The 26800-nt window shown below is 34.2% G+C and overlaps 2 protein-coding genes across 7 annotated transcripts in view; one reads left to right on the forward strand and one right to left on the reverse strand.

Moving 5' to 3' along the window:
* Positions 1-25083, forward strand: part of PSIP1 (PC4 and SRSF1 interacting protein 1) — a 41012-nt gene extending 15929 nt beyond the window's left edge. The window contains exons 4-15 of one of the 4 annotated variants that reach the window (XM_022573762.2): positions 1529-1633; positions 2414-2476; positions 7167-7263; positions 8643-8718; positions 12563-12791; positions 13727-13845; positions 16606-16661; positions 17261-17331; positions 17550-17651; positions 17756-17969; positions 19410-19521; positions 24739-25083. In XM_022573762.2, the coding sequence (XP_022429470.1) occupies positions 1529-1633; positions 2414-2476; positions 7167-7263; positions 8643-8718; positions 12563-12791; positions 13727-13845; positions 16606-16661; positions 17261-17331; positions 17550-17651; positions 17756-17969; positions 19410-19521; positions 24739-24847 (1353 nt within the window). In that variant the 3' untranslated portion in view covers positions 24848-25083. Of the gene's footprint in view, positions 1-1528; positions 1634-2413; positions 2477-7166; positions 7264-8642; positions 8719-12562; positions 12792-13726; positions 13846-15243; positions 15411-16605; positions 16662-17260; positions 17332-17549; positions 17652-17755; positions 17970-19409; positions 19522-20336; positions 21905-24738 lie in introns of those variants that run through there. The other 3 variants (XM_022573764.3, XM_022573767.3, XM_022573766.3) reach the window with 3 other exon arrangements.
* Positions 17363-26800, reverse strand: part of SNAPC3 (small nuclear RNA activating complex polypeptide 3) — a 51780-nt gene continuing 42342 nt past the window's right edge. For all 3 annotated transcript variants that reach the window (XM_089913207.1, XM_022573770.2, XM_022573771.3), the window contains one exon: positions 17363-25340. In XM_089913207.1, the coding sequence (XP_089769333.1) occupies positions 25193-25340 (148 nt within the window). In that variant the 3' untranslated portion in view covers positions 17363-25192. The remainder of the gene's footprint in view (positions 25341-26800) is intronic.

Consider the following 26800-nt stretch of genomic DNA (forward strand, 5'->3'; position numbering starts at 1 on the left):
ATCCTAAGTGCCTTCATTATCCACCCAAAAGTTATTTGTTACAGTATTCATCATATCACATCATAATTGCTTCTGTACTTGTGTTGACTGCCACAGGCTTATTAGTTCCATAAACAAGGAAGTTGTATGTGTCCTGTGTGCTGGCATTCTTACACGTGTGGAAGGAATAGTTACCCACTAAATGTTGCACCAATGTAAGAATGGATAAATGGTTTCCCATCCTTATTGCCTTGGGAGTCCAAGGAGACTGAGTTGATTGTTTCCTGAAAATAACATTTTGTAACTTAACTTGGATCATACATCCTATGATTGTGCTTTCAAGGTCGTTTTCATCCTCCAGATTGCCTAGCATAGTCACTTTATCCTTTGTTCCTATCTACCTACTTAATCTCCAGGTAGTTTTCACAGTACATACTTGGAATTTTCCATTTCACAGTGAAATTTTTTGTTGGTTGTGTGCATAAAACCCAACAATTTTCTGTTCTTAACAAAAGTATGAATGATTATGGTGGTGTGATGTACTCTGTGTTCCCAGCCCAGACATCCTCAGTGGCACATTCCTGTGGTTTGGTGCAAGCATTGATGCCCAAGCCTATACAAAAGAAACAACAAAAAAAAATTGGCCATCATAATTTATAAATATTTCTATCATGCTATAAGTAATTTTGGGCACATTTTTACATTTTTTATATACCTTTATAATTTGTGGGTTATCAGCATTGCCTTTTTTTTACAGAAAAGGAAATGGGTTTACAGTTTAAAGACTTGCCAAAGGAAATAGCTAGAAAGGTGCACAGTTTGGATTGCAGTCCCTTCATCTTGTAGATTGGGAGCTTTACCCTCACCTCCCGGTGTATACTGTGTTGCCTCTGGTATTCATCGTTTTGGTTAGTTTTATGAAAATCTAGGGACCCTAGGTTACATGCTTAAGTATCTCTCATATGGGGGTATTTTTAAAATTTAATGATTACTGGACTCTCCCACTCAGTGTCTGTTAAATCAGAATTCATTTAAGTTTGGGTCTCAGGAATCTGCATTTTAAATAAACTAAGTTTGAGATATAGATCAATAAGAGTCCTTAAAGTTGTGATATATATATCCTTTGTTAAGGCTGTTCGTCTTAGAGTACATAGATTAGCTTCTTTATCCAGAATATTTCAATAGTTGAATACAGTGTAGGTCTGTGCTCCTCTAAATCACCTTACGTTGTATCTTGTTGGGCATTTGCTGGTTAGAACATCAGAATGGTATTCTTTGTAATTGTACTTTTAATTTCTGCCTCACCATTTTATCTGCTGAGATTGTATGCATCAATTGCAGGAATATAGTTCCATGTAAGACTTTCCTAAATAAAATAGTAGCATTTAAAACTTTTCAAAATTGTGTATATTAAAAGTATCCTGTGCAACAGAAATGAGGGTACTTTTCTAGCTTTCTTACAAACAGGCTTTGATTTTTCATGGGTACAAAATTTTAAAGTTGGCGTAAAATATTATTTTGTGAAACTAATAGACTTGATTGTTTATAGGCATCAACTAAACAATCAAATGCGTCATCTGATGTTGAAGTTGAAGAAAAAGAAACTAGTGTTTCAAAGGAAGATACTGACCATGAAGAAAAAGCCAGCAACGAGGTGTGTTTAATTTCTCTTGCATTCTAAACCCATTTTGTTGCAAGGAAGAATTGTAAAATGAGTTGATTGTGGCACAGTAGAAAGCAATCTTTAAAGTAGTTGAGTAATGAATGGGAAAATATTAAAGGCTTATTTCCTTGTGTAAATATTAAATGTAGTATTGTAAAATAATTTTTGCATCTTTAAGATGCATGGATATTTTTATTTGAAGTTACTTTGCTGTGCAAAATATGAGGTACAACTGGGAGAGTCACTTACTGTTTGTTAGGAATATTTTTAAAGTGAGGTATTGTTGGATGGATGTACGGGAAAGGATATTGAACCGAATTTTTTAAAACCTAGATTTATTTCCAACTCTGTATTTGATTATCTGAGTGGGGATACTCATTTAGCCTTTCTAGGCTTCATGAAGTTGTTACTTGATCTCCAGAGTCCCGACCCTCTTAACATTCACAATCCTAAAACTGAGGATTCTACTGTAGAAAGAGTGTTTTGTAAATTTAAATAGACAAACCTCCCAGTGTACGAGCAAGTGTGACTTTTATATTTGATCTGACAGAGGAAAGCTTTTTTTTTTTTTAGGTGAATATACTGGTGATTACTTGCACTTTATAATGAATTAATGTTAAGACTTTTAATGTTTATAATTTCAAAGGTCAGAGAAGCAAAACAAGTTTCCATAGTACTTTTAGTGAAACGTGCTTGTGATTTTTAATTTAAGAAATTTTCTTTCAGTCGTGGCATAATTATCAATTTCATCTGTTGTGTTTTTTTTTTAAGGATGTGACTAAAGCAGTTGACATAACCACTCCAAAAGCTGCCAGAAGAGGGAGAAAGAGAAAGGTAATTCTACTGCTTAACCACAGAGATCTTAAAAGAATTTTTATTTTAGTTGGATTGAGGGAGTGTAGATAATGAAACGGTACCATTTAATTTAGACTTAGCCCTTCACTCTAAGTCCTTTAATTTTTTTAAAGGATAGGTTATGTTGTTCACTTATCAAAGCTATGTTTCTTTTCTTAGTGATACAGCACCCTTAAGTTGAATGGTATACAAAATAAAACGCACCAATTTTCATTCCTTTTAATGATGCTGTCTCAAGTTTTCTCTATAAAATGGATAATATATATATTCATAAGACTGTTGAGAGAATTAATGAGTTAATACATGTAAAATATTTATAATAAATCCTGGTACGTAGTGCTTTGTAAGTGTGCATTATTATGTTGTTATTACTTTACAGCATTGTTGCATGAAATGAGAGTATGTGACAGTTTAGGACAAAGTACCTCTTATGCTTTTAATTAGTGTTTCTTCTTCCCTATGTGAAGTTTTGTTCATCACACCTTTTTCTGACCTATTTATGTCTCAGACTGTTATTATATGACAAAGCTACAAAGAAAACGAGTTCAGTCTTTAAAAAAAATTTTTTTTGTAGTATTCTGAGTTCAGTGTCTTATAAGGAAGTAAAATGAAAACAAATAATTACAGTGGCTTTCTATTCCCTGTGGGGTGAGTGTGAAGGGGCTATGATAACTTTAACAAGATTTTAAAAGATAGGCAGAATTTTAGTCAGGCAGATGAAGGAGGAGGAGAGGAGCATGTGAGGCAATACAGGGGCATAGGGAGAATTTTGCTTCAAGCCATTTCCAATATTGCATTTCAGTATTATCAGACCATAAAGTTTGAGGGAAACAAGTACAAAAAACCCCAATGTGTTACCCTGAAGAACTTGGAGAAGGGGTGGGAAGCCATTGAATCATTTTAAATTTCAGGTACTTCTCTTTTTAAAGCAGTGTGAATGATGGGGATTGGACTGGAGCAGTGAGACCAGTTCACTGATAAATTCATTCAGAATTTTGGTCCTCACTTCACTGGCCCAGACAGAAAATCAGCAGCAAATAAGGAAGATAAGGTCTCTGTACTTACTGAACTTATATTTTCATTGAGACAGACAATAAATACATAAAACAAGAGAATTAAAATGGGGAGTTACGATTGGGACTTGGTAACTAAATTATGAAAGGCCTTTGTAAAGAGTTAGCATGACATTTTAGTGGTGTAGATGAGAGAATTTTAAGAGCACCTAAGGAGGTAAAGTTAATAGTTGATTGGAAGTGGGTGTGAAGTGAGGGGGAGGTATCTAGGATGACTCAGGGTGTTGGCTTGGATGACTAGATTATACACTGAGAATGCAGGAGATGTTTTGGTAGCAGAGGCATGAGGAGGAGAATGTGAAACACCTTTGAGAATTAGACTGAAGATACATATTTCTCTGACACCAAAGGGGGGAAAGGTAGAAGTTACAGTTGCAGTCTCTGACATAAAGATAGGATTTAGATAGGTAGTCAAGGGAGAAAGTTTACTGAGAAGAACGCAGAAAACCAGAATCCTGAGAGATTATAATGGCGATGAAAGGCTGCCTTGTAAAATTATGGCTGAGAATGAACTGTCAGGAGAAAAATCTAAGAGAGGATATCAAGCTGAACAAGGGAGGAGAGAATTTTAAGAATGAGGGTGTGGTTAGTAGTATCCTGATGCAGAAGGGGTCCAATAATAATTGACAATTAGGATTCCCCCAGGATACCTTAAGGTCAAATGGTAAGAACAGATGAAGTAGGTTAAAGAGTAAAATGTTTAATGTTGAAATTACACTGTGCTTTTGAAATCTTTGAAGGGGAGGAGAGAGAATACAGCAACAAGGATTTGCATGGTTAAGGGAGGGTGTTAAAAGTGGAAAAATATAATAGAGGCTTTAACACTTTTTCTTTGCGAAACCAGGAAAGATCAAAGATGTGGAAAGAGTATAAAATTACTGTAAGTTAAGAATAATGCTGGGTGAGAGAAAAGGGAGGACACATTTGAGGGAATTGACTTGATGGGAAAGAGATGGACATTTCACCTTTTTTCACATTGAAGGGAAGGATGGGCAAGACTATTACAAACTTCTAGGGAGACTTGGAAATTAAGGGACTCCCTTTCTGCTGGCCTCAGTCTCTCCCTTCTCCCTCACCAAATTCAAAGCGAGACTGCATGTGTGGTGTAAGGCAGAAAGAAAGGATTGAAAGTTTATGCTAGAGAGAGAAGGAAAGGGCATGATAAAAGACAGGGTAAAGGATTAATGGATGGCTTTGAGATCACAAATGAAGTTGCATAAAATGAATGCGTGTTTGTATAATGTTTTTTCAGCAGGGCTCAGTGGCAGGGAATAATAGAGCAGGGAAGGTAGAGTTTTATAGTAGCTCTGTGTTGGAGATTTGCGGGACAGGTGCAGCAAAACGGGAATGCAGATGAATGTAGTTCCATGAGGTTTTTGAGGGATGGGGGGGACTTTCTGTAAAGTCACGAAGGGAGTAGAGCTAGAAAGTGGGGTAACAGATGGGGAGAAAATTTGTCAAAGGCTTAGAGGTCTCAGTGAGATAAAGTAAAATATGGAAGAAATTAATCTAGAGTCAATATTTGCATTTGAGATATTTAAATATATATATATGAAATAACTTAATAGTCCTTTCTCTAGATAAACTATTTCTTTGAGTTAATATTTTCACGAGGAATGGTTTTGACTTGCATGATTTTGCTGTAATAGTCAAGAATATATGTCTATGGAAGGGCTGTATTTTTGCTTTGTATAGTGTTTATTTATGGCATTAGTTATTGATGACCTTGTTACCTCTTATTGGTATCTCAAAAAGATTCATACCTGTAATTCTTATGCGACGTCATGATTTATTTCCAAAAACTGAAAGTGTAATTGAAGAGGGGATTTTTTTGCACTGAAGAGTTCATCAGTTTGATCTGAATTTTGGAGAACTTTTGCCCCCTTAACGGCTCACCCTCCTAACTCAGTAGAAGAGCTCTCATACAGTCTTGGGTTCTCAACCTTTGGTATAAAAACAGATGCCCGGCTCCCTACTCCAGAGCTATCATCAAATCAGGATTGGGGTGGGGGGTGGTAGGTAGTCTGCAAGTTCCTAAAATTAGAAATACAACTTGAGCTAATGTTTTGGAAGCAATTTTTGTAATGTTCCTTGAGAACAATTCAAAGGTTACCTTAGATGAGTTTCTTGACTTTTAATAATGCTTTGAATATACATTATTATATTGCAATTACAAAGGCAAAAATAATGTTTAAAAACTAAGAAAGAAATGGATAAATGCTCAGAAGTGGGATTGCTGAGTCAGATTTGCATATTCTGTATTGCTGATATAATGATCAGAAATGTATCACCAGTTTATTGATTTGATCACCATTAATCAATATATGAGTAATTCTCCACATTCTTACCAAAATTGGGCATTACCTCTTAAGTGTTTGCAAATCAGATTGTTGATTAAAAGATTAAAAATAATTTTTATCAGTAAGGTTGGATTATGCAAGTTTTGGCATGATGCTTTATTGCCTTTATTTTTATTGAGGTAGTTCAGGCTGAATTCTAAATAATTGGGGGTGGGGGAACAGCTCATAGTAGTCCTCCCATTCTTCTCTTTGCTATTTATTTTCTCTCTTTTTTTTTTTTTTTGATGTTGGGGGTAGGAGTTAATTAATTTATTTTTGCTGTGTTGAGTCTTTGTTTCTGTGCGAGGGCTTTTTCTAGTTGTGGCAAGCGGGGGCCACTCTTCATCGCGGTGCGCGGGCCTCTCACTATTGCAGCCTCTCTTGTTATGGAGCACAGACTCCAGACGCAGACGCGCAGGCTCAGTAGTTATGGCTCACGGGCCTAGTTACTCCGCGGCATGTGGGATCCTCCCAGACCAGGGCTCGAACCTGTGTCCCCTGCATTAGCAGGTAGATTCTCAACCACTGCACCACCAGGGAAGCCCTGTTTTCTCTCTTTTCGATTATGATGTTATGTTTGCATTTCCTTTCTAATTGGTGGTTATTAACCTTTGTTCTACTCTAATGCTTGAATTGATTAAACTGATTCTCGTTTGGGGCTATTGTCTCATTACCCTGGGGCATTATAGTTTGCAAAGGGTCATTGCGATTTCTTTACAGTAGTAAATCCTTCTTTATGGAAAATCAGAATAACTCCTAGGGAAGAACAGCAGATGTCTCAGTTCAAAAATAAAACATGTACATATTAACAAAGTTAAAGAATGGAAATATCAGCAACTGAATTTCTTGCCTTTTCTAACATTAATTTAGGTTGTACATCCTAAGTACGCAATATAAAGTGTTAGCATTTTGAGATACTCAATGAAAGTACGTTTATAAGCAGTGTGTGGGTATTACACTGTAATTACATTATACTTTAACATTTTGCATCAAGAATATTCATTTTATTTTTATAAATGACTTTTTTAGGTTGAGAATATCTAAAAAGTGAGTTTTTGTTTCCTAGAATTACTAGAATTATAAGCTAAATTTGAGGATATCACTCTGATGAGTTAACTGTTGAAAAATAATGAAGATCAATATATGTTATGCTTGTATTTGAACTTGTTATCCTGTAGTGGCATGTTTTTGCCATTGAACTAAATTTGGAATGCCTACTATGTGCTAAATAAGTTAATTTAAATCTTTGTGATTCAGGCAGAAAAACAAGTAGAAACCGAGGAGGCAGGAGTAGTGACTACAGCAACAGCATCTGTTAATCTAAAAGTGAGTCCTAAAAGAGGACGACCTGCAGGTAGGATTATTAATGTTTAAATAGCTGGCTTGTGATTAATATTCTAATCCATTAAAGTGTACCTCAGCTACTTTGGAATAGGGGAATAGGTACTTGGTTATGTGTAATATATAAATTCCAAAGGAGATAAACATTAAGGTTTCTGCTCTTTGTAATAAAGTATTTAAATTTGAAATAACGGCTTGAGACTTTTTCATTTTCTGTTTTATCCCCATTACATTTTCCTTTAATAGCAGCAAATGAGGCTGTGGTGAGATTTAAAATCCATGAATGATGGGTTTATTTTACCTCTTACTTTAGAAATATTAAGCTTTCCAAATGGAATCATAATGAAAACAAGAGAAAAACAGCATTTGAATAATCAAAGCTATTAAATTATTGCATTCTTCCTTTATTAGGGCCTGTACAATATGCAGATGTCTTCAGCACTGCCTATTTAAAGTATTTTCCTAATTTGGCAAATAGGAAATAGTTTGGAAGGATCTGTCTCTAATACAAAGTAAAACAAAGAATATTAGCCAAGATAGAGCCAATTTTTTTTTCTACTTCATAACATAGGATTCTGTTTTCTTTCTTTTTTTTGGCTGCGTCTGGTCTTAGTTCGACACACGGGCTTCTCTCTAGTTGTGGTGTGCGGGTTTTCTCTCTCTAGCTGTGGCATGCAGGCTCCAGGGCTCCTGGGCTCTATAGTTTGCAGCACGTGGGCTCTCTTGTTGAGGTGTGCTAGCTCAGTAGTTGAGGCACGCAGGTTTAGTTGCCCCGCAGCATGTGGGACCTTAGTTCCCTGACTGGGGATCGAACCCGCATCCCCTGCATTGGCAGGCGGATTCTTTACCACTGGACCACCGGGGAAGTGAAGTCCCATAACATAGGATTCTTAATGAAACAGGATAAAATGAGTAATACCCAAAAAGAAAAAAAAACAATTTACCTAATTTTTACTTTGGAATTTAATAGTGTAATGGATCACATTAATGGTGTTGTTAGAAAATTCAATGAATTCTGATAACAAATTTTCAAATATGTGAGCATACATATACAAATAATACTGTAATATGTATTTGAATATAAGTGCTGCTATCTACTATAAAGTTGAATTTTGTGACATTCCTATTAAACAACAATGAGGGATGTTCGTTTAAGCCCTCAGCCATACTAAGGACAGATTGAAAATACTCTTGATTCACCTCCGTAAATTTTCTGCTGTTAACTCATTTGAACCACTGGAGAGGATATGATTTTTAAAACCTAAAGTAATTGTTGTTATCTGTTAATAAACTAATATTCTTAGTATATATCATTTGTAACTTTTATATGTGAGATCTACATCATAACGGGAAAGCTGGTAGTTACAAAATTTTTTTTCCTGTGAATGTCAGCTACAGAAGTCAAGATTCCAAAACCAAGAGGCAGACCCAAAATGGTAAAACAGCCCTGTCCTTCGGAAAGTGACATGTGAGTATAATTAGTTATGCAGTAAATGAGACATTTCACTTTCAACATGTATAAATTTCTTTGCATTTTTACCAGTTCTATTTACAGGGTGTTCGTTGCTATTACTATTTTGTATTTCTAAGAATTATGGGCAAAACAGTTGAAAAATAGTTTTCATTATGTAAAAAGTTAAAATTGATAGGGAATCAAGAAAAATCTGATACGATTATCATTTCATTAATCTAAGACATTTTCTTGTATATTAGGATATAAGATACTTGGATAATGCAGGGTAAAATTTATAATAGTTCCCTTTGTTTAAGGGAATTTTTAGACAAAGTATTTTTGAAGCAATTTCCACAAATCTTGCTCCTCCAGAATAATCTTTATTTAAAAAATAGTAACACTTAACATTATTTTTGTAAATTTAAAGTTTTAAAGTATTTTGGAATGATAACTAGTTACTAACAAAATAATGTTCTTTTTTTTCTTGCCATCTTTCTTTTCCATTATGGATCTTGTTTGTGTTGGATTTTCTGGGTAGAAACTTCACCAGCAGGAATATATATTTAGACAAAGAGGGCAAAACTTTGTAGCTATTGTGTTTAAAGATTTTATAGAAAAGGCTTAAGTGAGTATGTCATTTAAGAATGGATTTTACAGTGTTTTGAATGAAAATACTTAATTGGAAATTTCAGTTATAGAAGTGTTGGTACTTTTCAGCCAATATATGTTTAAAGAGTTTTATTTTACTGCCAAGCTAGCTGTTTAAATATTCTCGAAAATAGTGGCCAAAAATTACAACATGGTTTTTACTACTATAGTGAAATTAAGAAATTAGGTACATGCAGGTGAGTTTATGTTTTTAAACATACCAAGTAAATCTCACTTATCTCCTCCCTAAGATGTCTTCTCTAATAAGGGCATCAAGCATCAAGTCTAGGATTTTATGATCAACATAAGGCCTTGATCTAGAGACTTAGGAACTGAAACAGATTATCTGCTCCCCTCTCCCTTTTGTATATGCACATTGATCTGGGAGGGGTAGGGAACCATAATAAATATTCCCAAGGAGATTAAGAGGCACACAGCAGTCATTGTTCCCCAGGAAATCTGTTGGGAAAATATTGTGAGATCCCCCTGTTTTAGATAATAAGGAATATTTCCTTGATTAGGTCCGTCCCAATTTCCCCTGAGAGTATCTTCCTAGTCCATTTCTCTCCATGGCTTTTGGCTGATTCTTGGACTGGAAAGTATTAACCCTCCTTATTAGCTGAGCAGCTTTCTTATTCTGCTTTCATACTTCGAGTTGGGCCCAAGATTCCTTTTTAAATCTCCATTAGTTTCTCTTAATGCAGCCTAGCGTCCCTTTTGGTAGTAATAATACTTTGTTAGCGTGTGTCTGTTTAATTCTAGTCAGCTTTATGTGCTGTGGTTTCACTCATAAGACTTCTCCAGACATGATTATCTTTTTATACTTAACTAAAAGCACTTTTGAGTTTATAGGTTTTCCTGAAAACCTACTCCCTGGTTTCTTTTTCATAGAACCATTTGTTCATCAGAAGGATCAAGGTATCCCAATTTGAATTCTTAAGGAAAGGCTGGCAACTTTAACAACCTTGATTGGATCTTTGACTCCAGTCTTTGTCTGAATTTGAAAATCTTTTACTGGATGGAAGTGACTTTCAACACTGAAATGCATGGGATTTTTTTCTCCTTCCTCTGTCGTCCTATTATTTTTTAAACTTACCTCCTTCTTGAAGTACCCTATCAAATTTATGTTGATAACAATCAACTCAAAATGCCAATATTCTATCTTGAAACCTCTTCACCCAGAGCCACAAGTTCACTGAATAAGTTTTCTCTCCAGTTATCACAGATGACAGTTTTACCCATTGTATAATATGTTAGGGTTTCAAATGCAAAGCAAGTGTCAAACGTTTTAGGTTTTGATGATGGACAACCCCAAAATACCAGTAGCTTACAATATTTATTTTTCACTTGTGCTATATGTAGGCTGGGCATTGGCTGTTATAGATGCTGTCAGCTTTGTATCTGGGCAAAAACTCAGTGGAGTGTAGAGCACAACTATATAAGCTCTTCTGAAACTTAAGCTCTCCACCATGAGAACAGCGTGTATCTGCTAGTGACAGCTTCTTTGCTGTGGGTCCTGAAATGACAAGACAGTGGATAGAGTCCAGAAGAGCTGAAACCATCTCATAATCCTCATGTGAAGTAAAAATATTTGTTATAAGCCACTGAGATATTTTGGGTTGTGTTTGCATTAATTTTTGCTATTAACATGTATTTATAATTTTATTTATAACATTTTAATATGTTTCCTATTGTACCTTGACCTATTGAAAAGGGAATTATCACCATGAGGTCTGTTTTTCATGGAAGATGGTAAGGAGGGAGGACCATTGGGAAAAGACTTAATTGCAGCAAGCAGTGACAGTTACGTTTATGGGAGTTCTCTGCTTTGACACTGTTTTAAAAACTTTGAAATAATAATCCCATTTCTTAAAAACTTAACGATACACTTAAATCTACCTTTAAAAAAGAAAAACAGCTGCATGGTATTCCACTGTGTATGTATCATAATTCTTAAAAGTTTATTTCTTGTATGGATACATTTTTTTAGACATTGTCATGTGTCGTTTTGTACATGTGCAAACGTATTGGTTAGAATACATTGCTAGAAGCAGATTTACTGGGTTAAAAGGATATTTTTATTTTTAATACCTGCCTCTTTGCATAGGGGGTAACATTTTGGGGGAGGCAGTTCATCAATATCTATTAAGAGCCATGGGAATGCCTTTTATATTTGATTCTCTGTTCCCATCTCCACAAAACAAAACAATCATTATTAAAATATTTGCCCCCTTGTGGAAGTATTGAATTAAAGTTAAGTGATTTTACTTTCCTGCTTTTTCTTCCATTGATTAAAAGTAAAGGATGAAACCTATATAACATTTAAAAATAAACATAGCCAATGGTGGTTACGTGACAAAAAATTTCTAAAGAAATAAAGTGATTTTTTTTTTCTTTTCCAATTTAATAAATCTTAAGGGTTCAAGGAAGCAGTTGTCTGGTAGGTCAGTGGATTTGGAATTGAGATATTGGGCTATTTGACCTTTTGCACCATCATTTTCTCATTCGTTAAATGGAATGGGTTGGACTAAATGATCTGGGGTCCTTTCCAGCTTTCAAATCCATTGATGTAATTATATAATATGTGTAAGTCTCAATGAAATTCCTTGAACAATTTAATATTAAGGTTAATTGGCCATATATTTTACCATTATATGTGTCAGTTGGGAGCCTTTTACATTGCAAAGCATATTTCTTTAAATTTTAAAATGACCTTATTTCACCATTACGCAGTTCGATTCTGCAATTGTGTTTTTCCCAGCATGGCTACTTTTATAAAAATGTAGAATATGAGCTCCATAAAATCTAGGCATCTTACACGTCTTATACACGGCTGTTCCCCAAAGTCAAGAACGGTACCATGGCATATGAGATAGTACTCAATATTACTTTTAAGTGAATGAGCCACATTACAAAAAACATGGAAAACAAAGGGAAAAAAATCACTTTTCTATTACCTTAATGCCACTGTAATTTTTCTATCTTCTAACTCATATTAAAAGGATGTTCTTTTCCTTTTATGATTGGTTGATAATGACACTCCATTATATTTTACTTAAAGATATTTAAAATTTGTTTTTAAATAAAAAACAAACTGCATGTAGCTTATTGTTATCCAGAGTACTTACTCAGTTAACTCAGAGAGGTGGCTGAATGACAAGTACTAATGATACATAAAAGATTATTTTTCATTGTTGTGCCTGTGAAATAGGGTAACTGAAGAAGACAAAAGTAAGAAAAAGGGGCAAGAGGAAAAACAACCTAAAAAGCAGCTTAAAAAGGATGAAGAGGGCCAGAAGGAAGAAGATAAGCCAAGAAAAGAGCCAGATAAAAAAGAGGGGAAAAAAGAAGTTGAATCAAAAAGGAAAAATTTAGCTAAAACAGGGCTTACATCAACCTCTGATTCTGAAGAGGAAGGGGATGATCAAGAAGGTGAAAAGGTAGAACGTTTGCATATCAAATAAAATATTTGTTCTATTTTTAGTTTCCTATGTAGTTCTTAATCTTTAGGAAAGTTTCAGTATCTTTATGAAAGTCTATAAATGTGATTAAAAGTTAAAATGAATTTCTTTACCTTTCTGAATAAACTTGAATTACCTGTGTTAAAAAGCATATTTGAAACTTTATTGTACATCCTAAGTTTATCTTACCTTTTCACAATTACATGGAAATTAAATGTCGCATGATAAACTTCCAGTAACCCCACCTACCTATTGACAGAAAAGGTAGGAAAGTAGCGAATTAAGCCAGATAGGTTGTGACCAGTGAAGACAGATGTAAAAAGGTACATTTATACATAGATTTTTATTATTTACCTCAATGAAATTCTTAACACTTCAGACCTATTTAGGGTACATTTTATTGGTGGTACTTTATTTGAATACAACAGCTGTTTAGGAATTTCATTAAAGCTATACGTTCTTTTCTGTATAAAAACACGTTTTGTGTATAGCCTTGGAATTCTACAGATCCAGGTTGTATAGGCCTTTCATTTATGTTTACCTAATTTATTAGTACTTCAGGACCCCAAAACTAAATTCGGTAGGTTGAGCAGGTACTTGTCAGTAAACAGGTACTGAAGTCAAAGTCATAGTACAGAGGCAAATAGCCTGCGGTACTTCGTTTTAACTCATCTTAACCAAAGCATATCATTCCTATAGCAGTGCAGTAAATAATTATAAATCCCAAAATCATCAAGGGGAAAGTTAAATTTAGATAGCAACAACATGTAATTATGAGGGTTTTATTTAAATTAGTAATTTATTCATCCCTTAAGAAAACTAGTTGCTTCTTTTCTCCCAAGATTATAATCATAGAAGCATTAGTCACTGACTTGATAGTTAACTAAAAGCATCCTAATTCTCAAATAAAACAGAAGAGAAAAGGTGGAAGAAACTTTCAAACTGCTCATAGAAGGAATATGCTGAAAGGCCAACATGAGAAAGAAACAGCAGAAAGAAAACGCAAGCAAGAGGAACAAATGGAAACTGAGCAGTAAGTATTTTCTTTTTCTAAATTTCGATTTCTTTTTTTAAGCTAGCATGAAATGTTTAAACAATAGAATCTCGTTTTCCAGACTTTCTGAACCCTTTTAAAGAAGTGACTTTTCCAGTGTGTTAGAAAAATGTCCTCAGTATATGATAATCATGTTTCAGGCTTCATTCTTTTCTGAGTAAAGAGGATGAAATTTACTGAGATAATCACCCTGTGAATTATTTTTAATTTAAACTGAAAGTGCAGATAGGGCTTAACTGTTAGTGGCTTTGTAGAAAATGTCCTTATCCTCTACTATTTTCTTGTATAATATTAAATAGAGAACGATAATAAATTGGTGGAGAAGGAATGAAAGAAATACCCATATTTGTCATACCACCAGCAGCCCTCCCCCAGAAGACCAGCAAAAATAACAAAGGCACAGTTGGAAACCCAAGAAGCCAGTAAAAGAAAATTTAAAGGCTGACAGGGTTTGCATTAGATGTGTGCAATATAAATCAAGTTCAAGCTAAGAAGTTTTGATACCTGGAGACAATATACTTACCATGGGGAATTTCTTTCCCCTTTAAGTTTATTCTATAAAATAATTTTATAAGAGGGAAAATAGCAATGCCAATGATGATTAGGCTTCATGTTTATTACATTTGTTTTCCTAGTTATCTTTAGACTGTCACTTCTGAGTTCTTTCTCTGAAAGGCCTTTCTTTCTTTGTGAAGCGTCTTGCATTATTCTGACTAAACTTTGTTTTTTTTGTTGTTTTAGTGAGGAGGTGATTTTAAAAACATGCTCTAGGTCACTAAGACAAACTTAATAAAAACCAGTGAAATTCTTAAAACTATTCTTAAGTAATTTTGTACTTTTTTTATATATAATCTGTAAGCCGAAAGTCTTTCTTGATAAGTATAGTGTTTGACCATCTGCTTTCTTAGTTATTTTGGAGGATATATAAGCAGTTTTAGCTACTTGAGGGAGTAATTTAAAAATTGATCTAAAGCTCAGAAATGTTACTCCCTTTAATGTTAAACTTTGACCATTTATGTAAATACTAGAGTTATTTTTTGTTACCTATCCTTTCCTGTCCTTTCACTGAAAAGTTGTTGGACTGTTTGTTGCTTTTAACTTTATTGTGCTCCCCAAATTAAGATATAAAAATAGTTGTTGCTTAGTAAATCTAGCCCAACCCTTCTTCAGTATCTCAGAGTTAATCTTTATGTGTTTCAATTTCTTTTTGAATGTCCTCCGAATGTAACTTTCTCAAATTCTAATATTTGTGTTTTCTTTCCTTCTCCTGTTATTACAAAACTTTGTACTTGGACAGTTTTGCTCTGTAAAGCATTTCAGATGCAGCTTGTATGAAATGCATTATGCAAAATAAAGTTTATTGTATTGTATTCCCAGCCAAACAACATGTAATCTACAGTAATAAAAAATATATCTCATTTTGGGCTCAAAGCATTAATCCAGTTACTGAAAAGAGAATACAAGTGGAGCAAACAAGAGATGAAGATCTTGAGACAGACTCATTGGACTGAATTTCCCCCTCCCCCCCCTTGATGGAAGAATGTTCCAGATTCTAAATTGAGGACTTCATTAATGGCATTATTACTGTGTTAATGATTGTTAAAAAACATTTCCTGTAAGATACACACTACATACTAAGGTCGGCCATCATTCCTGTTAAAAAAGTTTTTTACCAAGCTTAAAATGAAGCTTTGTGTTTGAAAGTTATAATAAGCTCAGATGAAGATGGTGGTTGTACATTATTTCATTTAGAAAATATAAAAATTCATTTTGTTTTGAAGCTAGGTGTTAAACTGGAGTAGCTACTATACCCCCAGAGAATGGGGCAGTTGTGCCCTTCCCCTTGACATTCCTTTGTTGTTCAGTTCTTTAGAAGATTAATCATTGTTTTTTAATCCTGAGAGATTAAACAGTAGACTTGTTAAGAAAACAAAAATGAAACTGTAACCAAAATTTTAAAATAAAGTTTTTTAAAAAAAATACCTGATTTTTAGATATTTTTTTGTTCTTGTCTATTTCAATTGGTTTATTATAATAGGGCCCGAACTCCAAGTCAAGGTACTAGAAATTATTAAGAATTCATTTTTAAATGGTTATTTTTGTGATTTACAGTAAAATGGTACCTTTTCATTTGTGAAATGGTATGTAAATGTTAGTGAATGTCATTTAAGTTTGATACATTGGCACAAAAAAAATCCCACTCCATTTTAATCTAGTAGTATTATAAACAGTCTATTTAACCTTGAAACTAACTTTGAACCCCTCAAATTATCTACCCTTGGGAGATGTGGGAACAATTAAATCAGTCTATTTTGACGTGCTATTTTAAAAAATAATTGTGATGTAGAATTCATGAAACATACATAGGCATTCTCTTCCCACTATGGCCTGTTTATCCACTGACCCTAAAGTTGGTCTTTTAACATTTAACACAGTATTGTTGGAACAAAATTTCACTGAGGCAGCCATTAAAATTTATTTGTAATGCCACTGAAAAATTAGATTGTTAGATTACTTTAGCATGTTAATTTTTACGTTTTGAGTTTTGCTTATATTTATACTAATTAATACTAATGTGGCATTACCGAGTTCTACAAATTATAGTCAATTCCTTGTGATCTAGGCCACTGACTATTTTAAATTAAAAAAATTTTAACTTTTACATAAGGGATTGTGGGCATTTGGTAACCAGTCGCAAAGTTCCAATGTTTTTGAAATATTTGTGTTAACATTTGATAGGCAGAATAAAGATGAAGGAAAGAAGCCAGAAGTTAAGAAAGTGGAGAAGAAGCGAGGTTAGTTATTTCACTTTCTAAGATGTATAAAATTGTATTCTACACAGAAAGGAAGTTTTACAGACACTCAACTGTATAGGTTTTGAAACTGGTCATTTTATGTTCTTACCTCCAAGTACACATTTCACATCCCTAATGGATTCTATATACCTTGCATTGTTTTTAAGTGTTATCAGGTGAACTTGCTAAGGAGTCATGTTTATTATTTTACTGCTCAATATATGATGAAGTTAAATTTTTATAACATGGCCTAAAGCTAGATGTTTTACAATTTCTGACAAATCTAGTTTCAGATGGATTTTTTAGTTTTGGTTAAATGTGTAAGGATGAAGCAGTGCCTTAAGGATTGCAGAAGAGGAGTTATTGGATGCAGGCTGGTTTTTTTTAGCAACATGCAGCTAGATGGTGATTCTTTGCTTATATGATGAATGTTGGTTTCCTAAATACTAAAAATGGCAGATAACTTCTTAATGATGTAGGCAGATTACAAAGAACATTTTTATAAATTTACCAAGTCTTTCCATTATAATTTGCTTAGATTATACAAAAATACTGGTTTTGGAAAATCTATTTACTGTGTTTCACATTTTAATTTATAGAAACATCAATGGATTCTCGACTTCAAAGGATACATGCTGAAATTAAAAATTCACTCAAAATTGATAATCTTGTAAGTGTTTAATACCTCATTTAAAAATACAGTGCTGCTTTTATAGCTTCATATTTTATTTTCTCACATGATTTTATAAGTGTGTAAATTTGAGATAACAGACTATTACTGGTTATTTTGTACTGCCTTGTTATTTGAGATTTTAAAAGTAATCTCTAGAAATAGATTATATGGGTTGTGGTAATTAACAGTTACGAAATTACTGTTTTGTCATGAAGGATGTGAACAGATGTATTGAGGCCTTGGATGAACTTGCTTCACTTCAGGTCACAATGCAGCAAGCTCAAAAACACACAGAGATGATTACAACACTGAAAAAAGTAAGTGATCTTGAGTCATGTGGAGTTTTAAAATTTCCTCATTATCACCACTTCATTAAGTAACATTTAAAAAATTAAGAAAATTATATGTTTTGTTTTCTCAGATACGGCGATTCAAAGTTAGTCAGGTTATCATGGAAAAGTCTACAATGTTGTATAACAAGTTTAAGAACATGTTTTTGGTTGGTGAAGGAGATTCTGTGATCACACAAGTGCTGAATAAATCTCTTGCCGAACAAAGACAGCATGAGGAAGCAAATAAAACCAAAGATCAAGGGAAGAAAGGGCCAAACAAAAAGCTAGAAAAGGAACAAACAGGTATGTGGTAACTGTTCACTGGAACTACCTTTAAAAAATGGCTTCAATATTTAATCCTGTTAATACCTTATCTATATTGAATGATGAGAAAGTCTCATAAAGCGCTTAGCAGAACATGATCAGCCTTAGCTTCTGGGTTTCCTTTTCATCAAGTTTAAATTAGTAGTAGTAGTGGTTGCTGTTCTTTTTCCATTTAAAGTAGGAAACATTTCTAACCTACACAGATAGTCGAGGGAAATGAACTTCCCATGTCCCCATCACTCAGCTTCTGCAATTATCAATACATGAGCATTGCTTTTTTATATCCCCATCAAGTTTCTCTGTGACACCCCTGAAGATTATTTTGAAGCAAATTCCAGATCCACTATTTCAATCATAAATATTTTAGGATGTATATATGACAGACGCTTAAAACAGAATCCATAGTTACAGGCATACCCCACAGGTTTGGTTCCAGACTACTGTAATAAAGTGAGTCACATGAGTTTTTTGGTTTCCCAGGGTGTATTAAAGTTTTTTACCCTATACTGTAATCTGTTAAGTGTGCAGTAGGATTATGTCTAAAAAAACAATGTACATACCTTAATAAAATACTTCGTTGCTAAGAAAATGTTAACAAATCTGAGCCTTCAGTGAGTCATAGTAGTAACATCAAATATCACTTGACCACAGATCACTATAACAAATATAACAAGAGTCAAAAAGTTTGAAATACTGTGAGAATTACCAAAATGTGACACAGAGAAGTGGAGTGATCAAATGCTGTTGGGAAAATGGTGCTGATAAACATGCTTGATGCAGGATTACCACAAACGTTGAATTTGTAAAAAAAAAAAAAAAAAATGCAGTATCTACGAAGCACAGCAAAGTGAAGCGCAATAAATCGAGGTCTGCCTGTACCATTAGCCACTTTCCCCAAAATTAGCAGCTTCCCCAATTCCACATGCTGAAACATCTTAGCAGCAGCTGCTTCATGTAGAGAAAATGTTCCAAAGGAGCTGAAGTTTGTTACTCACTTATTAGGGAATGATACAGGTCTCCTTAGAGATTTGTTAGTGAAATAATATTTACCGGGAAGCCCTCATCATTTTGTCATAAGAGACGAAATCATGTTAATTAACTACTTTGCCACATTTTGTTGTTAAATACAAAATCTTACTGTGATTCACACTGCTTTTTCTAAGAACTAGAATAAATCATAATGCTCCAGAGTTGTACCACCCTTTCGTGTTCCTGATAACAGTAACAAATGGAATAATCAGATTAGTAACCTACTTCTTATATGGATAGATATATGTCATAACCCCATTTCTTATCGTGCCTTGTCTACCCAAAGGATTACAGTGTAATTTCAAATAAAATACAGTAGTAGAAACTTTGGGACTATGTTTTATTTTTGATTTTGGGTCTAACAGTTTTTCCATTGAAATCTTTATAAAGGTTCAAAGACTCTAAATGGAGGATCGGATGCTCAAGACAATAATCAACCACAACATAATGGAGACAGCAATGAAGAAAGCAAAGACAACCACGAGGCCAGCAGTAAGAAAAAGTGAGGACATGTTTTAGTGGGTTGTGATGTATGTTTTAATTTTTAAATCACATTGCTGTTCCAAGGTTATTTGTGTAAGGGATTTATTTTCATCACTCACTTCCTGAATTCAGGATTCAAGACGCGAATTAAAATGGCCAAGCCGTAAAGAAACTTCGCTTGAAACTAACATGCCACTGTATTCAAGGGAATAGAGCAAGGCAGGACTCCTGTTAAAAAAAAATAACTATTCCTTGGACTTCTTCCACTGAGATAGCACCTTTAATAATGACCCACGTCCATACTTCTTGAATTTTGACAGGATACAGAAATTAGATCTAGAATCATAGGCTGTGTTGTATTATCATACCCACTCTAAAATAACTAGGTATGTAACCGTAGTTATCCAAATCTTGGCTTGTCCACCGTACACTTTACGGACTTGGAATCAAGCATCCTTTAATTCTGAAATTCAGGGGAATCTTGTCCGTGTGTATATTACCCTCTCTTCTTAAGATGTATAATATGTTGGTATCACAGATATAACACTTTCATGTTCTTTAAAGAGAATTCATTTTAAAGCTGGAAATGGTGGGAAAGGGCCTGGGCCATGATGCTTCCCTGAGTTATTTTGCTTGATGTGCATATTACTTTGTGAAGAAGACACAACATGGTAAAATAAAATTTTGGACAGAAGATAACAATTAACAATAAGTCACGGAAAAAATTCTTTCGGTGATTTTCAAAACAAATGCACAGATTTAATATCTTTTTTCCTCCTGAGGAAAAAAATCCTAACCCCAGTTGTCACACCTTTCTTTCCCCCTTTTCTTTAGGCCATCCAGTGAAGAGAGAGAGACTGAAATATCTCTGAAGGATTCTACACTAGATAACTAGGTTGACATACCTGGAATATAAAGAACATTTGAGAAGTTTGTAATGGTTTTCATTCGAAATATTTAGACTGCTGAAAGTTTTAAATTTTTATAAGCATAGGTTTTGATGTTTAAAACTTGTTTTGAGGGAGAAAACTCCTTATCTTTGTTTAAAAGTTGACTAAACATTGCTGATTGTACTTGTGCAGTATTAACAGCTACATTATACAGTAAATGTGAGGGAAAGTCCATTTTAGGAAATGTTAAACTGCTTTTCCAGACATTGGTTGTAGTATATTTTCAATTAGTGTGTGTATGTAACTGATAGTAGAAAAAGGTTACATTTTTAAAACTGCTACTTGTATAAACCTTTCCTCTTTTCCCAAATACTGTGGGTTTTGTGCATAGTTTTTACAAATCTTGGATTTACCAGACTGTCTTTTCATTGTTTGTGGGTTTTGTAGAAGTTAATCATTTTTACAGTAGATAAAATGTTACTTCTATACAAGTATTCACTCCCTCCCTTTTATCAAAAGTTAATTTTAATCGCAGTCTACATTGTGCTACATTATCCTGCTGCTTTGTAACAATGTGTGGTCTGTATGCCTTTTTGTATGACAACTAGATATCCAACTGACGCTGAACTGTTCTACGGGGTACAAAACTCATGTTAACTTTTGAAGGTAATTTAGTTTTGTGGCTGGGAATTCAGTGAAGTCACATGAGATTCCTGCAGCGTGCAGGAGTATATATAGGAATGAATCTGGCTTTAGGGTTCAACCATTTACGATCCTTTACAGGCACTAGTAGCTGAAACTGAAAACTAAATGATAAAAGTTTATTTTTGAGAAATGTCTCGAGTTTCTGAATTTTTTTAAAAGTCACACATTAAAGAAGTCACTAAGTATTTTTTTAATTGGAAAAAATGCAATCCATAATACTTTTGCAGTAAATAAAAAGTAAATACTATATAAGGAAACTAACCCATTTGAAAACATGGCTATACCAGAAGGGAAGTTTTATTTCTATGTCATACATGTGACAGGATTGCAAAAAGTGGAAACACAGTAGACAAAAGTAAAGGAGTTGTCTGTATATTCGTGGATATGGACTAAATCAGGGTGAACCAAGGTTAATACAAAATTTAAGGGTAACTTAGCATTTCTAAGGTATTTTGAATACTAGGTCAGTTGGTGGTTTGCAGTAGCTTAAAAGACACTTCTCATGTTTAGAAACTGAATATGGGGAAAAGGCTTAATTACCAGTGTTTGCATGTGACATGCATCTTATGCTTTGACCTCTCAGGTAATTGTTTTCATCTACAGATGAAAAGTTTGAAACATTTCAGTAATTGGGGGTTTTGCTTTTGAGAGGTCTTACAGTGGAACTAGGACCCACTGTTCTGAGGGAACTCTTGCTATTATATCTGTTTGGTCCTTAATACAATTTAAATTTGGACAGATTTATTCTAGTTAAGCCATAAGTGTCAACATGTAAACTTGTTTTGATTAAAGAATTTTTCTATCAAAGTCTACTAGTATATTACTTCTTTGCCATTTATAAAACTGTGCTGGAATTCTGGATTTGTTTCCAAGAGAGTATACTTGGTCATAGAAACTGTATTATTTGGGGACACAGGGTTACTAAAACATAAGCTCAAAATGCTAAAAATAAAGGAAATGTTATCTTTTGGTTTACCCTTCCTTTTTTTTCGGTGACCCAACGGATCTATATAGTTTTACCAAGAAACCACAAACTATTCAAATGCTGGAGAGAAATATAGTAGCATTCTGATTATTTATGTCTGCTTTTATGGGCTGACCTTGCTGTATGTAGCCAGTTGATTCATGTAGCGTTAAAACACTGTTGCCTTCTCTTCACCCTCATTTCAAGAAAAAATTTTTTTGTCATAGGTTGATTCACAGATAACTACTATTCTCAGAACTCTTAAGAAAAAGTCATATAAACAGGTATCAATTTTCGGGAGCACCGGCTCAATTTAAATTTGTATTTGACCAAAACTACATAGCTGAACAAGCCAGTAAGAGATACTTTAAATGAGATAGCTAGCCCCAACCCAAACGTATTTTTTTTAATATATAAGCAACATCTCTTTTGTGATTTTTTTTTTTCTTAACCATCAGATAACATTTAAAAGAGTAAGTTACACATGACTTGGCAGAATCAGTTGTTGCATGTTTTCTCAGCTGCTCTAGAGAAATTTCAGCTGTATCATCTAAATTGGAGAACCTCAAACAGCTTGACTGGAATGATTTCAAATAGTAGGATGACAGATTTTATCCAGTTTTTGCTGATAAATTGATTGTAGCGTACCCATACACACTTACCTGGTTAAAGACGTCAGGTCAAGATCAGGTCTGCCATCTAATCCTGTACAAGAGCAAAGGCTTTTACAGGGCTCTGTGAGGGCTTCACTAATACAACTTATCCAGAGAAAGGATCTATTGGAAATAGCAAACCCATAATTACATATTAAGAAATGGAGAAGCTGCTATATAGTCCAAAAATGTGTTCACGTATTTATGCCGTGTAATTTTCCAACCTCAGAGATGACAGAGACACTGAAATTTGATTGGGAGAAAGCTCAAATTATCCTTAAAGGATACTGAAGCCTAAAATAGGTATTGCTTTTCTAGGTAATCATTTTGTGCCTGTCCATCCACTAGTATATCAAAATTTCATTCATTTCTAACTACAGAGGACGTTGACTAATAAGTTCATAACATTTTCATATTTGGCTTTAGATAAAATGTTGACTGTAGTTTGTCATGTGTTTAAAACTGAATTTTACAGTTACAAAATCCCTGATTCAAGACATCTTAAATATGCCTACTTCAAGTTAGGGGTTTCTTTTGAACTCAACATAGTGGGAGACCTGTGTAACTGATATGCAATACATTGGCAAGTTCTGAGAATAGTATGGTAGGCCTTTAGACCTCACCAGGAAATGATAATAGAAAGGTATCTGAGCCTCTGTAACTTTGGTGAAGTTAACCTTAAGAACCAGCAGAAGAATAATCTCAAAGAAGAACAAAATAAGAATTTCAATAGCAGTAATGTTTTAACTGACAGCCTTCTTTGCCAGTAAAATAAATTGATTGGTACGACACATGGATTAATGCTGCTTTATGACAATCCACTTTCTGGAATTTGCTGTTTTGAGATATGAAATGATGAAAATAAAAGTAAACAGTCCCTTGCATACTAATGGAAAACCTATAAGGAATGCAGTTTAAAAATAAAGGAAGCAAAAATTCATTTTTACCTGTGGAACTTTAAAGAATTAGATAAATCTTTGGTTTTCCAGCAGGATTTTCAATCTGTTCTAATTCAGCATCATTGGAAACATGAAGGTAAACATGTAGGCAATAACAGCCAGCCAGCCATGGAGGGACCTCTTATTTCCTTATGCTGATTTTCTGGTGTATTGATTGAATCGGTGAATATGACCACCGCTAGAAACAGGTCCTCGTCTTCTACAAACCAATCGACTTAATTGATTTACGTGGCATTTAAGTCCATAAAACATTTCACTGTCAACCTTTTAAACACATAAGACTTCATCAGTTTTTGATTTATATAGTAAATGTTCTTAGCCATCCAGGGAAAGCGGAATCCAGCCGAATTTAAATATAACCTAGAAGAGAGAACGCGAAATTTAAGTGCAACACATTTAAAATGTTTAATTCTGTTTAATATTTGTCCAGCATTCCTAAAAGTATTAAACAGAATTAAATTTTCCACCAATAAAGATTGCCAGAAAACATTTCAATATAGGTAGCTACAATTTTCTCTCATGGATCTAGACCTCAGAATATATCAAAGTTGCCCTTTGGCCCAGAATAAGAATAGGATAACTAGAGTATCATAATCAGAAGAATGAAGAGCTGGGATAGAAAAACAATTGTGTTCTTGCATACAGGATGCTGTGTATTATTGCCTAAGAATCATGATCCACAGCTAGCAATCCAAGGGATCTTGATTTCCCATGTCCATTCATTGGTCATATTAGATAAAATCTATTCCTTTAAATCATGAAAATATTAAATTGACATACATTTTAAACTAATAGCATTTGTGATTCCAAAACTTCTGGTCAAGAAAGGAAGCTTCAGTTTAAGTGTTACTTCTGTAAGGTATGAGTGTATACTCAAGATCTTTATACATTCGTTATTCGTGTAGTGAGTCTTTCTGAAGTGTTAAGTGTGCCTAGTTTCTACCAAAACAAAACCTAACATTACAAAAGCGCTCAGTGTAAGATTAAATTACACAATAGCTACTCTTAATATTGTATTTATTAAATAAGCTGCTTTTATTAACTTCTCCCTCATTTTTATTACAGATATTTGGAGGATCTTTACCTTGGAAGCCTCATGGTACAAGGTGTAGCGCTCACATTCTTCAAAGAATTTTCAAAACACTTCCATCACTTGATGTATAATGACAGATGAGCAAAAAGCCCTCTGGACAAAGAGTGAATAGGCATACTACAGACTGGGAGAAAACCAGAATACTTGTATCTGACAGACAAAGGATTTGTACACAGGATACATAAAGCACTCCTACAAATCAATGAGACAACTCAAAAATGGGCAAAAAAGCACTGAATAAAAACTATGCTTTGGAATATTAAAATAATTTAATATATTTCAAAACATTTAAATACATTCAAGTTGTTTAATAAGAAGACCTGTGATTTGAACTTTCTTTGCTGGGGTGGTAACTTCAGCTGATGGTCTCAGGTAGATCCTGCTCCTCGTGGCATTTCTTGGAAGTAAAGGGTACACATTTTGATATTAACTAAAGGTTCCAGGATCAACATAAGGATAAGCGAGGAATTCCCCCAGTTTGTTGCCTTCTGAATCATAGTGGAGCATTCGGAAGCAAACATCACAAAAGAAACATGGGTCCTCTGGTGCAAAACTGTCATTGTTCGTCACCCATCTGTAGTTAAAAAAGAAGTATATTATTATAATCGACTTTTTCATGCTTTAGTATGCTGCAGTAGTTATGACCTGTAATAATATGTATACATAACATTCCCACTATTGCCTTATTTTTGCTTATTTATATAGTCCTTTATATAATTTTGTATACACATGTATACATAAGACATATCGCTACCAATACCCTACAAGGCAAAAGGACAACTACATTCTGAAAGACTTCTCCTTAAAGGTAAGTGGAAAAGAATGTAAATCCATACTTGAAAGCATAACATACTTGCCATGACATACCTATCCTTCAAATAACTGTTAACATAAACACAAATGTTTTCTTCTAATAGGCCATCTTGAAAATGCATAATATTAGATATACTACAGGTTTGATAAACTTTTTTTGCTTAATCTTTCTAACTGGTAAATTAGTACTGGTTAACTTGAAAACTCCAGCTTTCATTTTTTTTAACATCTTTATTGGAGTATAATTGCTTTACAATGGTGTGTTAGTTTCTGCTGAATAACAAAGTGAATCCGCTATACATATACATATATCCCCATATCCCCTCCCTCTTGGGTCTCCCTCGCACCCTCCCTATTCCACCCCTCTAGGTGGTCACAAAGCACCCAGCTGATCTCCCTGTGCTATGCAGCTGCTTCCCACTAGCTAGCTATTTTACATTTGGTACAAATCAATGCCACTCTCTCACTTTGTCCCAGCTTACCCTTCCCCCTCCCCGTGTCCTCAAGTCCATTCTCTATGTCTGCGTCTTTATTCCTGTCCTGCCCCTAGGTTCTTCAGAACCATTTTTTTTTTTAGATTCCATATATATGTGTTAGCATACAGTATTTGTTTTTCTCTTTCTGACTTAGTTCACTCTGTATGTCAGACTCTAGGTCCATTCACCTCACTACAAATAATTCAGTTTTGTTTCTTTTTATGGCTGAGTAATATTCCATGTATATATGTGCCACATCTTCTTTATCCATTCATCTGTCGATGGACACTTAGGTTGCTTCCATGTCCTGGCTATTGTAAATAGTGCTGCAATGAACACTGTGGTACATGTTTCTTTCTGAATTATGGTTTTCTCAGGGTATATGCCCAGTAGAGAAGGATTGCTGGGTCATATGGCAGTTCTGTTTTTAGTTTTTTAAGGAACCTCCATACTCTTGTCCATAGTGGCTGTATCAATTTACATTCCCAACAAGAGTGCAAGAGGGTTCCCTTTTCTCCACACCCTCTCCAGCATTTATTGTCTGTAGATTTTCTGATGATGGCCATTCTGACTGGTGTTAACTCATTGTAAAAACTCCAGGTTTTTAACCTAGAATTTAGGATTAAAATGTTACAGAGTGTATACAAATGGGAATATGGGCAACATTATTCAAATGAGATTTTGGTTTTTGACCTGAAATGTCACATTAAGTGAAAATGACATTTTTCAGTCTATCTGAATTCTG

The sequence above is a fragment of the Delphinapterus leucas genome, chromosome 6 (assembly GCF_059928025.1).
Source record: "Delphinapterus leucas isolate spDelLeu-1000000601 "Yukka" chromosome 6, BTC_Dleu_Yukka2, whole genome shotgun sequence".
Lineage (NCBI taxonomy): Eukaryota > Metazoa > Chordata > Mammalia > Artiodactyla > Monodontidae > Delphinapterus > Delphinapterus leucas.